At 31.9% G+C, this 14,731-nt stretch overlaps 1 protein-coding gene across 4 annotated transcripts in view; it reads right to left on the bottom strand.

Annotated features, from left to right (window-relative positions):
• Nucleotides 1–1,407: 1,407 nt before the first annotated feature.
• LOC118185835 (nuclear cap-binding protein subunit 3-like) overlaps nucleotides 1,408–14,731 on the bottom strand; it is an 84,172-nt gene continuing 70,848 nt past the window's right edge. The window contains exons 9-12 of one of the 4 annotated variants that reach the window (XM_035355751.2): nucleotides 13,983–14,054; nucleotides 6,502–6,627; nucleotides 6,035–6,149; nucleotides 1,408–2,081 (exon numbers count right to left, since the gene is read on the bottom strand). In XM_035355751.2, coding sequence (XP_035211642.1) covers nucleotides 1,634–2,081; nucleotides 6,035–6,149; nucleotides 6,502–6,627; nucleotides 13,983–14,054 — 761 coding nt within the window. In that variant the 3' untranslated portion in view covers nucleotides 1,408–1,633. The remainder of the gene's footprint in view (nucleotides 2,082–6,034; nucleotides 6,150–6,501; nucleotides 6,628–13,982; nucleotides 14,055–14,731) is intronic. The other 3 variants (XM_035355753.2, XM_035355752.1, XM_035355754.2) reach the window with 3 other exon arrangements.

Here is a 14,731-nt window from a genome sequence, read left to right as displayed (position 1 = left end):
GTTCATAAACAAATCTCGGACAGAACATCAAAATTAATTATCTCTGCAAAATATCCCAAACGTTATTGCGCAATACGTGCACCCTAATTCTTCCCTACGTGATATTACGCAATCCGAATCAACAGCTGCAGGTATTGGGAGAATAAAGAACTAAATAATGTTGTTTTTATTCTTCGCTTGGGTTGGTAGACCACAGAACTTTTAGTCTTATTCAATCCAGATTGGAAAGTGAAAAAAAAAAAAAAGGTCCGTTGCTTGTTTTGCAGCGAACTGTAACAGTTTCAATATTCGAGATTTTGCGGAGAAAGGAGAGAACCTCCCAATCTTCGTACTGTATAATGTATTGGCGAAAAAATGAAATTATTTTGACTTTTCAATTACTTTCCCTTTATTTAAGCCATTCTGAACATTATATCTGTGTTAAAACACAACCATTTTTGGAAGTTTATTATACTTCAGCAGTTACTGCAACTATGTTATTATAAACATTCATACATATGCTCATAATATAAGCATAATGATCATAATAAACACAAATATGAACTGGCCAAGCAGAACGAGAATGCAAATTATTAAGATCTTGATAGAAATTCAAACGTGTGTAGTATTTGGGTGGGAGGAAAAGAATGTCGAATGTACCGAAATTTTCTACTGCTTTCGCAATTCTTTGACCAATAGAACGACGGGCACCTGTCTGTACTCTTCGTGCACACCAAAGGTTATGTTAATGCAGAGAAAGGGGGGAAAAGCTATTTCCGGGAGTATGATTCACCATCTGACATTCCATATTAGGAAGAAAATTTGTTTATTTAGTTTCAGCTTTGGTACGGGAAAAAATAGTGCGTTCACTAAAAAAAAAAAAAAAAAAAAAAAAAAAAAGAGCACTAAAAGCGAAAAATAAGGACTTTAAAAAAGAAAACGTAAGCACCTACAAGGGCCGTTATATTTTATTTTCAAATATAAGGACTTATAAGCACTTATAAGGACCGCTACGAACCCTGTTTACCATATTTTATTATATTATGAATTACATTTAAATTATCTCTCGATGTCCAAGAGCTGCCTAATATTCAATAAAGTTTCCTTTGCCACCTTCTTTATATACATCAGTGCAATGCTAAATGAGCATTTATATAATATATATATCTGTATACATACATATATATGCACACAGATAATAAAAAATTAAATACATTACATATATAATTATGTGATGTCTTTTATTTCTATTATTCTTCCCTTTCAGTAAAATATTTCATCGTAATTAAAAATTATTCACCATTTTATATATTGCTGCAGTAGGTTCAAATCATGTACCATTCGAAATTCATCAAAACTACTTAAAATTAAAAAAAAAAAAAAAAAAAAGAGTAATGCGTGTTAGATTTGATATTATTGATGCTGAACTACGAAAACATTTTTTTATTATTTTATATTAAAATATTTACATTAAAAACCATACATATCAGTAAAACTATTTCAAGAACATATACAGCATAGTGTATGTTGTATTTATAAAATTTCAGTATTTTCATAAACTGGTATTTAAAATTATTTTGTTTAATAAAATAAAATTCACATGCATAGCTTACAGTGTCATATACTGTCAAGAATCACAGTCTTGTATGATGCTTCAATCATTATCATCATCTCGAAACAGAGGGGATCTACGTGCATTTAGAGTATCTCTTCTCAATCTTTTAATTTTTGAGCGCAAATCTTCAGGAGCATGAGATGAATATGTACTTTTCCTTCTGAATGATGATGAATTAAGGGTGCTTCTCAAATCTTCGGTTTGCCTGCTCCTCAGATTTTGAAACAATCTGCTTCTTGAATTTTGTGATGATCTGCTACTAGTTTTATAAAAGTCTTTTCGAGAGCTTTCTTCATCAGCCATTGATTTTGCAATATCTGTCCAGATATTGAAACGAGATGTCACTTTTCGAATTACAGGTACTTTTTCAGTATCTTCTTCATCACTAATATTAATCCTCCTACCTAAATGAAACAAATCATCTTTGGTATATTTTGCTCCTAAACGGCTGTGAACACTGCGGGATGTTGATCTAAAGGCATCTGAACTGAAATAATTTAATATTAATTATTAGTACATTTATGATTTAAAATACATAACAGAAATACTAAAAAACGTATCTAATTATTTCTAGTAATATCATTTACAGTTTAGTGTACAAATAAATAAATAAACAATTTTTCTGTTTAATTATATTTTGTGCAAACACATAAAACTGGTGCAAGAGTTTGACAATGGCTAAGTGTTTTTAAGAATTATTATTATTATTTGTTATATCTTTTAAAATAATATCCTGACTCTAACTATGTAAAATATTCCCTTATTTAAACTATCTTGAATACAATATACTATTTATTATGTTTACAGTTAGTGTTTTGTTTTAAACTGGTTCTAACACTGAAAATATATATTTACATAAGGTTGCAGGATTTTTGTACCCAAACCATGTAGCCTTCAAGTAAGCAACAAATTCTGAGGTAAGGAAACTCAACAGATCTCTAATTCACCAGGATAAGTTTTCAGGTTAATACTGTGGAAAATGGCCATGCTTCTATATGATGTAGCTTTCATGCGCAACCTAGTTGAGAGTGCAGTTAATGATGATGAATGAAGAAGTGTGAAGTAACATTCTTTCTTCCTTTTCATTTTTTTAAAATTTATGTAAATAAATCATAGTTTAGTAATAACTTTATAAGTTTTACTGATGATTATTAGCAATGTTTTTCCTGTATAAATTTTGGTGTCAGAAATGTTAAAGTTTCTGACCCATAGATTCTTTTTATTTCATGGGTTATGCTTAGTGTAGCAATCCTATTTTCAATGGTTATGCATTGGCAAACATACAACCATTTTGAAGAGGATTATAAGTGAGCATTTTACACTTATAATTTTCGCTTTGAATGTATAATTCTTTAAAATATAAAACATGGCCTGTGAAGAAAATTTTGAAAAATTAAAACAATGTAGTGTTGAAAGAAGCAATAATGCTAAACTAATTTCAAGAACTGATGTTGAATTAGCAGATGAAGTATTACATCTAATATCTTAGAGGATGATTTAGAAGTTTTAATTGAGAAAATGAATAAATTAAAATCCTTAGATACTCAAATTGAACATTTCATTGATACAAACTTAACTGCAAAAGTAAGTACTGATTACCAAGAAAAATGTATCAGATATAGTAACAAACTTAAACGTTTAAAGAAACAGAAAGAAAATTTTATTAACTTGCCGACATCTGAAAAATTGTTAAGTACTTTGAATGATGACTTAAATTTACCCTCTTCAATTAAACTTTCCAAATTAATAATCAAACTGTATTCAGGAGACCCGAAATATTGGAACAAATTTTGGAATTCATTTGAAAGCACTATTGATTGAAATGATTCACTCTGAAAAATTTGCATATTTAAAAACATACTTGACTGCAGGAGCATTAAATGTAGTATCTGGTTTTCAATTAACTGATAAAAATTACGACAAGTTGCTTAAAGATCATTTTGGTCATAAGGATATCATCATTGATTCTTTTAATTTTAAGCTTGCAAAGTGTTAAAATTTCGGCAAGTGTTCCAGCTTTGAGAAAGTTATTTGATGAACTTGATACTGCTATATGAAATGCAAGATGATTCAAAATCCTGTGGTCCACTTTTAATTTCAATTGTTCTAAATTTATTGCCAAAAAACCTTGTTTTAGATTTTAAGCAAAATACAAATTCAAAATATGATATGACAATTTCTGATCTTCTTTCTTTTCTAAAATGTAACTGTGAAGAATCAGCACTTTGAATGGATTTAGTCATTTATATCACTTTTGTCCTGACAAATATTTTAGACCCAAATGTTCATCTTGTAAAACCACAAAGGCATCCACACATATATTCTATCCCACAATCAAGAATTAAATCAATGCTCAGTGGCTTCAGCCACTCAGTAGACAGCATTTCATATATCAGCAATTTTTTAAGTGTGCTGGGTTCTAAACTCGTGCAACATTTATTAAACAATCTTACTTCATCAGAAAATAATTTAAAAAAAAATCATGGATTCTTTATATTATCTACATTAATTAGTTATGGAATACCATGACTTTTGAAACAAAAATATAGATTTACATAACACAGCAAAAATCCAAAATCTGGACCACCAGCCAAAAAATATATAAAGAAAAAAATAAAAATAATTTTGATTAGTCTAGGATCTGAGAATATAAGAATAAAGAGAGGCAGGTATACCATAATTGGACTAGGATTTCTGCATGTCACTTTTAAACACTTCACCATCCTATGAAACTCATAGACAGGTTGTTTCAGCAATTTGGTTACAAACTTTTAGGATAAATAGAATACACTGGACGATGGAAAATCACATAGCAATACATGGTTGGAAATGCTTTTCTGGTGCGATAATGATGACAAAAAATGAAGGACACGAACAGAGTGACAAAACATATTTATTATGCTTAGTACAGCAGTAACCAAGAAATGAAAACAAAAACTGACAACTGGTCATCAAAGAATGAATCAAATTTTACAACATCGAAAATACACTTCCGGACCGTGATCACATCTCTGGCACATGGAAGATCTAATGTTCTGAACAATACCTGGCATGTCCAGCAGCTGCCATGACGCATGCAAAAACTTCTTGAGCACTGTTAACAGGGGTTTCGGACACCAGCATCTTGACACACCCTTGCCAATCCAATGTTAAGGGTACTTTGCATTCAGATGTAGCAGCACCACATGTATACCATTAATGTATGCAAAAATTTAACATTCCCAACATTTTAGCTGTACTGAATGTTCCCGACATTTTAGCTGCACATAATAAACATTTTCTCATCTTGTTTGTGTCCATATTTTCTTGTGTTGTCATCATTACCGCACCAGCAAAGTGTTTCCGATCATGCACTGCTATTTGATTTTCCATCATCTAGGTGTACTTTATAATTCCTGAAATTTCGTTACCGAATTGCTGAAACACCCTGTATTTGCTTCTTATTTTTCCCTGCAAAGATAAACTGGCCTTAGAAATATTTCTTTCCCCCCATTTCAAACAGCCATCAACGATATTTAGAAAAACTACCAACTCATCTTCCAACCCAGAAGAAAAATTTCTTTTGTTTTCCCTAGTATCTTACCTGAAAATTAATAAAGAACACCCCCCAAAAGTGAATTTTTAAATGAGAAGTACTTCCATTGTAATACCAGCTAAAAAGGGGAGCTGGAAGTGCATTTCTATTTCCCATTTTTATAGGTGAATAGCAATAAGCTTTGTGCAGTCCTGTAGAATTCCGCTGTGGAGACAGCGAGACCACGAAGCCGTTTATCACCTTTCTTCATTTTCGCTGCATTATAAGCCATTTATCACCTTTTTTCATTTTCACTGCATTCTAAGGGGTTGGAAAATATGAAGATGTGGATCACATCTAACCTTGACTAGTGCATCACACCTCACAATCAGTTTCAAATTGATAACTATCACTTGGGGTGATCAGGGAAGTGGTTACACACCTGCTGGCTAAGGAATCACACAGAAAATTTTTATGATCCTGAATTTTTGACAGCCTGATCTAGTTGTACCAGTGCTCTGGCTCAGTGGGAGAGTGGGATTAGCATCTTTCTACCTGACATAAACAATAAGTGCTGCATCTATGTCGGCATGTTATTTTGCTAGATCCGGAATCACCAAACTTCCAATGATTCCGGATCTTGGACTTTGCACATATAAAAAATAAATAAGTTTAATGCAAAACAGTATCCTACAAACTCTGATGCTGCCAAAGGAATACCACTGTAAAGTGTAATTTGACTCCAAGTATTTTTATGTTCAAATTTTTCCTACAAAAATATTTAAAAAAGCTAAAGTATGAATGTGGCTAAGCCTCTCATTATAAATTATATGAATACACATAAAATATGAGATAAATGCTGATTTCAACAGCTGTAATTACTAAGTATAACAAATCAGACTGAAATCAACCACTTCTTATCATACCGTCTAGATCTTACAAAAACTCTAGATTTATTCTTTTCTTCTTCATCATCAGCATACATTCTCATCCTAGGCTGCTTGTTGCGAATTGGTCTGCTGGTAATATTCTTATCAGCATCTATTAACAAAGGAATACAATTTTTAAAACGTAAAAATATCAAAATCATTATTCACATAAATAAGCATAAGAAAATATGTAAACATACATGATTTTAATGCTTTTAAGCTTATTTTTATATTAATATATAAGTTATTTGAAGAAAGACAGCTACAGGCTTCAATTCCTTAAATACTGACTCTAGATAGGTACTGTTAAATATAAAGTTCCCGAAGTTAAGACAAAAGATTCTATGACAACAATTTCAACTCTGTGGGTGAAAAATTGCATATTATCATATTAGAACTACATTGAAATAAAACATCAAACACCTAAGATTACTTAATAATGCAAGATTTATTTCACTACATACTTAAATTAGAAGTTATATTAACTTCTGATGTCTTTCCTGAATCTTCAGTTAACTTTTCTATCACTTGTCTATTTCTAGCTGCTTGCATTTTACGTTTTCTAGAAGAACTGATAAGACCTTTCAGACCTACATTTTAAAAATGTTGTGTAAGTTCTTGAAGAGATTCTAAAACTCAAAATTAAAAAAAATATACAAAAAATACAAAAACAAATTTTGATTACCATATAATACAATTTAATGAAATTAATGCTCCTTTTACAAAAATTTAATCCTATTTTAACGAACGCTTTATGTAGCAATCTGCCTTCAGGAAAATTCAAATAACTGTTTTGTTTTCAGCTCCTTGAAAGAACAGACAGGTATCATTTCCGTGATAGTGGGCAGGATTGGGAAAAGAATGAGACAAAAGATGCAGCATAAAGGATCCTTGGAAAATCAGGTTGTTTCAGATATGTTGGAGGACTTGCTGCAAAATAATGGAGGCTGTTTCAAAAGAAAATGCTACCTTGTGCATGACTTTCAAATATCTGATGAGGTATTAGTGGTAGCTTAGAAAGAATGTTTCTTTTTATTAGTGTAGTGCCATTTATTGTTAGAAATAATTTTGGATTTGTAAAGAAATAAACAGCCCACAGACTATGTGATTATTTCCTAGCTGCTTGGTCTCCTGCTATGTGCAAGGACAGTAAAAAGGAAAATACACAAGTCTCTCTTTTGAAGTGAAGGGAAAGTGTGCTGCATAATTTAAAATTTCCTTTGTACTTCTAATTGGCTTCTGAAAAGTGGTATGATACTGTTTGACCAACGCAAAATGATGTGAAACGCGGCTATGTAGAAGTCAGTTTTAATTATGAATTAAAAAATGGGTTAAACAGGGGAAAAGGGGGAGGAAGAAAAGTCCAAAAGAAGAGGAAGGGGGAAAAAAAAAAAGAGGAGGAAGAAGAGAAAGTTGTTTAATGCTGACATTCTGATGGAGTTGCACTGTAGTATATAATGAAGAAGAAATGATGATAAAAAAAAAGGGCTCTGTTTAACTGAGTTCAATTTACAAGATGATGGATTGGTCCTATGAATCATGATCAACTAAACAAGATTATTATTTAGTGTGAATTCAAAATTGCTCAAGATAGTAATGAGTGTAAGATGGGGGGGGGAGAGCAAAAGTGATTTAATGTTTCAATTTTCTGACATTTAAGAAGAGAGTGTTTCTGGAGTGTCTTCAATGATTCTAATATATTAAAAGATCTGGAGTTTCTTATCTTGACAAAATTATTTACTGATTTTCTTTGGTTCCAATTTGTGGAATTCTGAATGATTTCGATGGGTTGGACCAGTATTCTACTGCCTAAGTCAAGCATATAGCTTCAGCTTCTCTTTTGGGAACTGATGAATTTTGGGGTGCTTTGAATTAAGAAATCTACCAGTTGATGAAATGTATTCATTTTCTACCTTTCAGGATTATTATTTGGAAGGAATCCAAGGTATAGCTTTCCCTCAAACCTCTGCAGGTAGCACATATCTATACAGGTTGAAAAAAGGCTGGGATCTCTGTATCCATCTAGGCATACTGGGTATCTCTGGGCCTTGTTTGTTAAGCTGCTGCATCATGCTGAATTACTGGAATTCTGAGGGAGAACAGAAGGGAGCATCTGAAGGTCTCCCACACCTCTTCCCTTCCCAGTTTTGGCTTGCTGTGCATTTTGAGTGTCCTTTTGTAGCATATATGCTATATATTCACAAAACATACATGCCTTCCCCAGGATTCAAACCTAGGCCCTTCAGTACACAAGTCAGTTTTGCTAACCATTATTCCATCTGGGTTGTACTTATGTAAGTAGAATCTTCTCCTCTTAGATCGTGCGACAAAGTAATTGTTGGAACCAATAATGACAAATTGTATGTGCAAATCAAATTTTAAATGAGCCAGCTGATGTTTATAAATTGTGTCCAAGTAAAATCATTATTTTATTATCTTTCTAAGGAATTAATATCATATCAGATACTGGCACAAGTTACATTTATGTCATAAGGTATTTTAATTAACCAATTATTATTATTTAAACCTTATAACTTCTCCTTTCTTTAGTTCCCACTAGAATGCAAACTAGTTGTTTGAGTATTTAAGTTAAGGGTTTTGAATGTTTTAGTGATGGCACCCTGCAGCTCTACTTGATATTATTCTAGTTGTACCCATTTTGTTAGCCGATGTTAAAAATATGCCCTGAAAATAACAGCCAGCTTCAGGAGGCTATTTTGTATAGTCTCTGACTATGACTACATTATTCGATTAAAATCGCAATAACAACCTTGTATTTAGCGTACATATGTTAAAACACTCAATCGATTTCGAGGGCAACTAAAATGATTGAGTGTTTTAACATATGTACGCTAAATACAAGGTTGTTATTGCGATTTTAATTGTCACGTTGGCCTGTTTCTCTTCTACTCTACATTATTTGAATTTGAAATTCAACTTATGTTATTTTTTATACATGCGAATGGCGGAGTTCTGTTCACAAGCAGCGACTTCTGTTAAATTAAGAATAAATAAAAAAAGTTATTTTAACTTTCTCAGGGCTTTGTTATTTTATTTCAGACTGAAGCATAGCATGCTTATCAGTCTAGTACGGTCTGAAGGACAATGATTTAAACTTCACCACAGTCAGAACTCCACATTTGGTGCCTAACTTTTAGCCAAGACTCCAAGTTTCTTCACTACCACCTAGCCTAATGAAAGGATTTTGTTGCATTTTAGATACAATGCATGCATAAATAAACCATCTAATAGTTTTGATAATAGAGGCTTGGTAGTGACTGTTTTAGAAAGTGCAGAAATGCTTCTTTTATTATATATAGTTGCAGAAGCCCAGAGGGTTGCTATACCAACCAAAGTTTGTGAAGTAATGACTTCCTTTGACAGTTTGAAATCCTTGTTGAAAAGAAAAGGTTTTACTCTATGGCAAGCAAAGTGGAGAACAACCCAGAGTCTAAAGGAAGATTCACATATAATTTAATCTCAAGTGTAAGTGAGAGAAGATGCCTAAGTGACAAGTATCTAAACCAAGCTTTAACTAATGATGGACAATTTCCCTTTCATTATAATAGGTTTTCGATTAAAAATTGTGCCTGTACATGTGGCATGAGTAATGTTGATATTGAGCACCTGTTGTTTAGATGCTCTTCCATGAAAAATATTGTTCTAAGATTTATTCCAGATATTGCTAAATTTAATACTCTAAAGGATCTAAGTAAATATAGTGATTAAATTGAAATTGTCAAATTTCATAAAATATGTATCTGTAAATGAAATGAATTTATATATTGATTGTGTTTAAAATTTCCCTGTCTGTTTTAAGAAAAACTAGGATGTTTATAATATTATGTTATTTTATTTCTTCGTATATGTAAGTAACATATTTTTATGCATGTAAGTAACATGTGTTATATTTTAGAAAGTATGTAATAATGTGCTTTTGTTGGTGGTAGCTGGTAAATCTCACCAGCTCCTAGACTTTAAGTTCATATTTTAGTTGTTTATTCTATTTAAAGTTATTTCAGGTAGTATGGTGGTAGTTCTACTACTTAATGGGCCTGATTTAGGCCTTATTTTAGATCTCAAGTGTTTCTTTAATTAAATAGCTCGACTAAACCCTGTTAAGTCTCTAATGGCAATACAGGAAGTTCGAATAGTCATACCAGCTGTCACCTTGCAAGGTCAAGTACTGAATTTGTGCAACTGCTACTAAGTGAACCGGATAGTGAGAATTACAAATTCATACTCAAAAATCAGATACATATGACATACATATGAATACATATGACACTCAAAAATCAGATTTTCCTCATCGACAAAAAGATTTTTAAATGATAAAAATATACTTTTTAAATGAATTAATTTTAAATATTTACTAATTAATATCCAAAACTTCAGTTACTAATACTTAAATGCAAACAGTACAAAAATATTTACATGAAAAAAAAAAAATTTTAAATATTTTACTTTTTTTAAAAAATGCATGAAGAATTTTCCATTCTTTAAAGATATCCAGTGTGCACATACATGTGTTTCAAGATTTTTCTTACTTCAGTGTTATGCAGCTGTTGGAACTGTTTGAATTTTTTAACATCAACAATGCATCCATCTATACATATTACCCCCTTTTCAGCTGTTAAATTTAAGAAGTGCACCTCATTTGCAGATCTGAATTTTCCCTTTTTAAGATGCCTACAATACTAGTTTTCAAGCCTACCATTACTGGGGCATTACCAGCACCAAATGCTAAGCAGAGGAATTGCATGTTCTTTCAAAGTTTTAATAATTAGCAGTGCTATACTAAAGCTTGTCAAATGTCCTTCTAAAGTGGGGACAGAAAGTAAACTACACAAATTTCTGAAGACCTATGATTAAAAAAAGAAACAACAACTGGATACAGAGAGGGCAGAATGGAGCTGTTGTAATGATATCAACAACAGAAGATTTAGTTTCATTCCGATTTCTTTAACAATATTTTTACATTTGAGTATTTCTTAGCGATTTTGTTATCGGGAAACATTTTTCTAAATAAAGCTGAAGTATGATCCAATGCATTCGCTGGCAGGTTGTGTTCCAGAGAAAAAGCAGAGAAAAGGCATTCTGCATTAGTAACATTTTGATGCCTTGTTTCCAATGAAAAATTTAATTATTATTATTATTATTTTTTTTTTCAGTAGAACTTGTGTTGTCCTTCTGTTTTTGTGTATGCGCATATTTGAGAATATCAGCCCCTCTACCATGCAAAACTGAAAAATCGCAATGACAAATGATACACATCACAAATATATTACATTTTCTTGAGGAAAAAATAAAAAGAAAGTTATCTGTGTATGATTTTTGAAAAGTATGTGAGTATTTTACCTTTTTTGCAGACATAACTAAAACAAAAGATCATAATTTCTTAAACTATTTCTCGAAAGCACATGCACTCACACCACTCAGCTTCAAGATAAACGAAATAACAACCTCGATATTGCTTTGAGCTCATTGGCTAATATATGTCAGATGACATGCAGTGGCACTCGATACTCATTCGAGAACTGGAACATGATGTTTTCCGACACATGTGCTCTTACTCACAAAGCAGAAGCATGCTATAATTTCTAACTGATGAAATGACCTTTTTATTTTTTTTAAATGTAATATATAGAAAACCCACATGCTTTCAGATGCCAGAATCACTTTTTTTTTGGGTGCAAATAACAATGTACATAAAACCAAGGTACATAAAAATCACGAGAAATTTTAAGAATAAGAGAAAGTCAGGAGAAATATGTTGTAAATTGGGTTGGCAGGAGAATGGTTGGAAATTGGGAGAGTTGGCAACTCTTCAAATTTGATATATTTAAAGCTAATCCAGTTTGAAGTTATATGAGATAATATTGCTCACGTTATTGTCAGATATACAAGACTTTATAGAGTTGAGAAACCTTTAAACTAGGTGCTGTAGGTCAGAGATTATACATGGTTTTAATTAAAATCCAAATATTCAGATTGTTTTAAATTTAATTCTGTTCATAACACTGTTGGATATAAGGGCATAGAACAGCTTTTTAGTAGAAACGTTTTTATAGAAAATTAAAAAAAAATTCTGGTTATTTGATATTATAGAAACCATGGCAAAGGAATATAAGATATCTGAGCAGATAACAGAGACCAAAGATTAAAAAATTGTCACAATCAAAAATTACTTGCTACCTAAAAAGGTGAGAAAATTTGCATAATTTTTGGGTTTGTGCTGCCATTGTAGATTATTCATTAATGATTTTTCTCACACAGCAAAGCCTTTACTAATTCTAAAAAGACTAGATTCACTTGGATGGTGAAAGTAAATATGACTTTTGAAAAACTTATCCATGCCCCTATCTTGATATTATCTGAATCAGATGACATCACCACAGATGAATATGATTTTGAGGTAGGAGACATGCTTATGCAACAAGAAGAAGTATATTTTAGTGAAAGAGCTAATCAGATGTGAAACAAAACATCAACTCATCAGTAAAGAGAACAGGGGACCATAAGTGTTCACTACAGTTCTGATATTCTTTGCATCAAATTAAAATTATCTTTAGTTGTTAAAATAGTGAAACACATACCCTTGGCTTTCTAGTATAAAGGCTTTTTATAGTAAACTTTCTGTATACAGTCTGTCATGTTACAATAATTGCAGTGGCAGCTGCAAGCTCTGAACTCAACTGCTAAGCAGTAGACTTCTTGAAGCAGTTGGCTGTGCGCGTGCATTTCTTACGATGTGGCGGTCTTCTCGACGACTATTCTGTCGAGGGCATCTTGAGCCTGGTCTTCGTGTACATGACATCTCTCAGGTCCACTGGTCCCAACAATTCCTCACAACACAGACTCCTCACAATCAGAGTGTCATAATTGACGAGCTACTCGCCTAGCTGACCACCCAGCTTCCATCATCCCAACGATTCTCCCCCTCTCAAACTGCGACAACTGCTCATATTGTCTTCGAACAGAGCGTAATGGCATGTCTACCTCAACTCTTCCTTTATAAATGATTCAGCACACTCAAACAAGCTTTGGTTACCTGTTTTATACTCCACAGAGTACGACGTTCAGCGTCCTCTACCGGCTATACATAATGCGCAATCACACTGCATTTCTAATCATTTGCATATCTCCCTGACATGTACCTTCACTGCAAGTTTCGTTACGATCTCGCAATTATTTCTTCAATCTTTTCTTTTCTTTTCTTGGTGTGCTAATTTTTTTGTCCATGAGTGTATTAACATTTTTTAATGTTCAGGTTTTTCTGTTATTTTAAAACTTTTGAAGAACTATCAGAAATTTAGTCATTACTCATAATTAAGAATAAGGCCAAGAATTCTTTTTTTTTTTGGGGGGGGGACAGCAATCCTAAAACATGAAAAGTATTACTGGCCATCCAAAAGAACTTTTTTAAAGTTTAATATGGTGTATCCGTAGAGATTATCAATAGAGATGGCCCAGATAGAATAGAAAAACATTTTATAGGTTACTTATATGAATATACATTTAAAGTAATATCAGAACATTATACATCTTTTGTATATTTGAAAAAAAGAAAAAATATATAATGTAATTCACTAAAAGTATACAATGCTTTTAATCTGACATAACATGAATTAAGATACATTTTTACTTAAAACAATCTGATTAAAATGCACAAAAAGTAATATTCATAAAGAACTGCATCTACCTACAGTTTAAAATAGCTTAACATGTTCAATTAATAACAGATAGATTAAATTTGAAAGATAAATATTTTATATTTTGTCAAATGGCAGCAAATTTGAATAAAAAGTGAAACAATGAATTTACAGTGGATAATGCAAATCATGTCATGATATTAATAGCTCTTTTTTGTACTAGAAAGACAGAAAAATTTTTCTTCTTAACTTTTAAAACAGGATGTTTTTGTGATGTAAAACATATATATTACCTCCATAATTTGGATTCCCATATTTTTGATAATACTGACTCCTTTTCTCAGCTCCCGGCAATTTTTTATCATCTAAGAACAAAGAGATAATACATTAAAAAAAAAAAACTGCTATGCAATCAAATACAGTGGCATATAAAAGCAGAATTTGGATGGCTGAAAAGTGATGCAAATGTTGATGGTGGAATACAAACATCAAATGTTACAGCCAATAATGACTGACTGTCAAAACATATATTAATTAAGCAGTCATTAACGATGCAAACATTCTGAAGGTCTTGAAGAGGTTTAATTAAGTGCCGATACAAAGTCTATATAACTTTAATATGATAATTTTTTATAATATTTATGTTTTTAAGCTATTTTTGTATTTATACTTTTAAGGCCAAAAGAAGATGAATAGTAGATAGAGAGCACTGCAGTGCTGTCAGATGCACTGAAGTCAGATGCACTGCAGTGCTGTCAGATGTTTTGGTTTAACATGCATGTGAAGCAAAAAGGTGGCTACAGAACCAATAAATTATTGATCGTATAGATTTAAGCTAATAAACGACTGTGTTTCTTTAACATGGAGGTGCTTTAATTTAGTACCAAACTGAAATTAAGAATCAGGACCTTTCACATACTTTATTATGAAAAAATGCCTACAGCACAAGCATTAGGCATATACAGGAATAGCTCCCATACACAGCAGCTTATTTTATAAAACACAAGGAGAGACTTTTCTCTTTTACTATTTCTTTTGTGGA

Source organism: Stegodyphus dumicola, chromosome 9 (assembly GCF_044657685.1).
Source record: "Stegodyphus dumicola isolate Sdum_Otavi_A_Nest chromosome 9, ASM4465768v1".
Taxonomy (NCBI): Eukaryota; Metazoa; Arthropoda; class Arachnida; order Araneae; family Eresidae; genus Stegodyphus; species Stegodyphus dumicola.
Note: the sequence above shows the minus strand (reverse complement) of the source record. Positions and strands in the feature narration are given on the sequence as shown.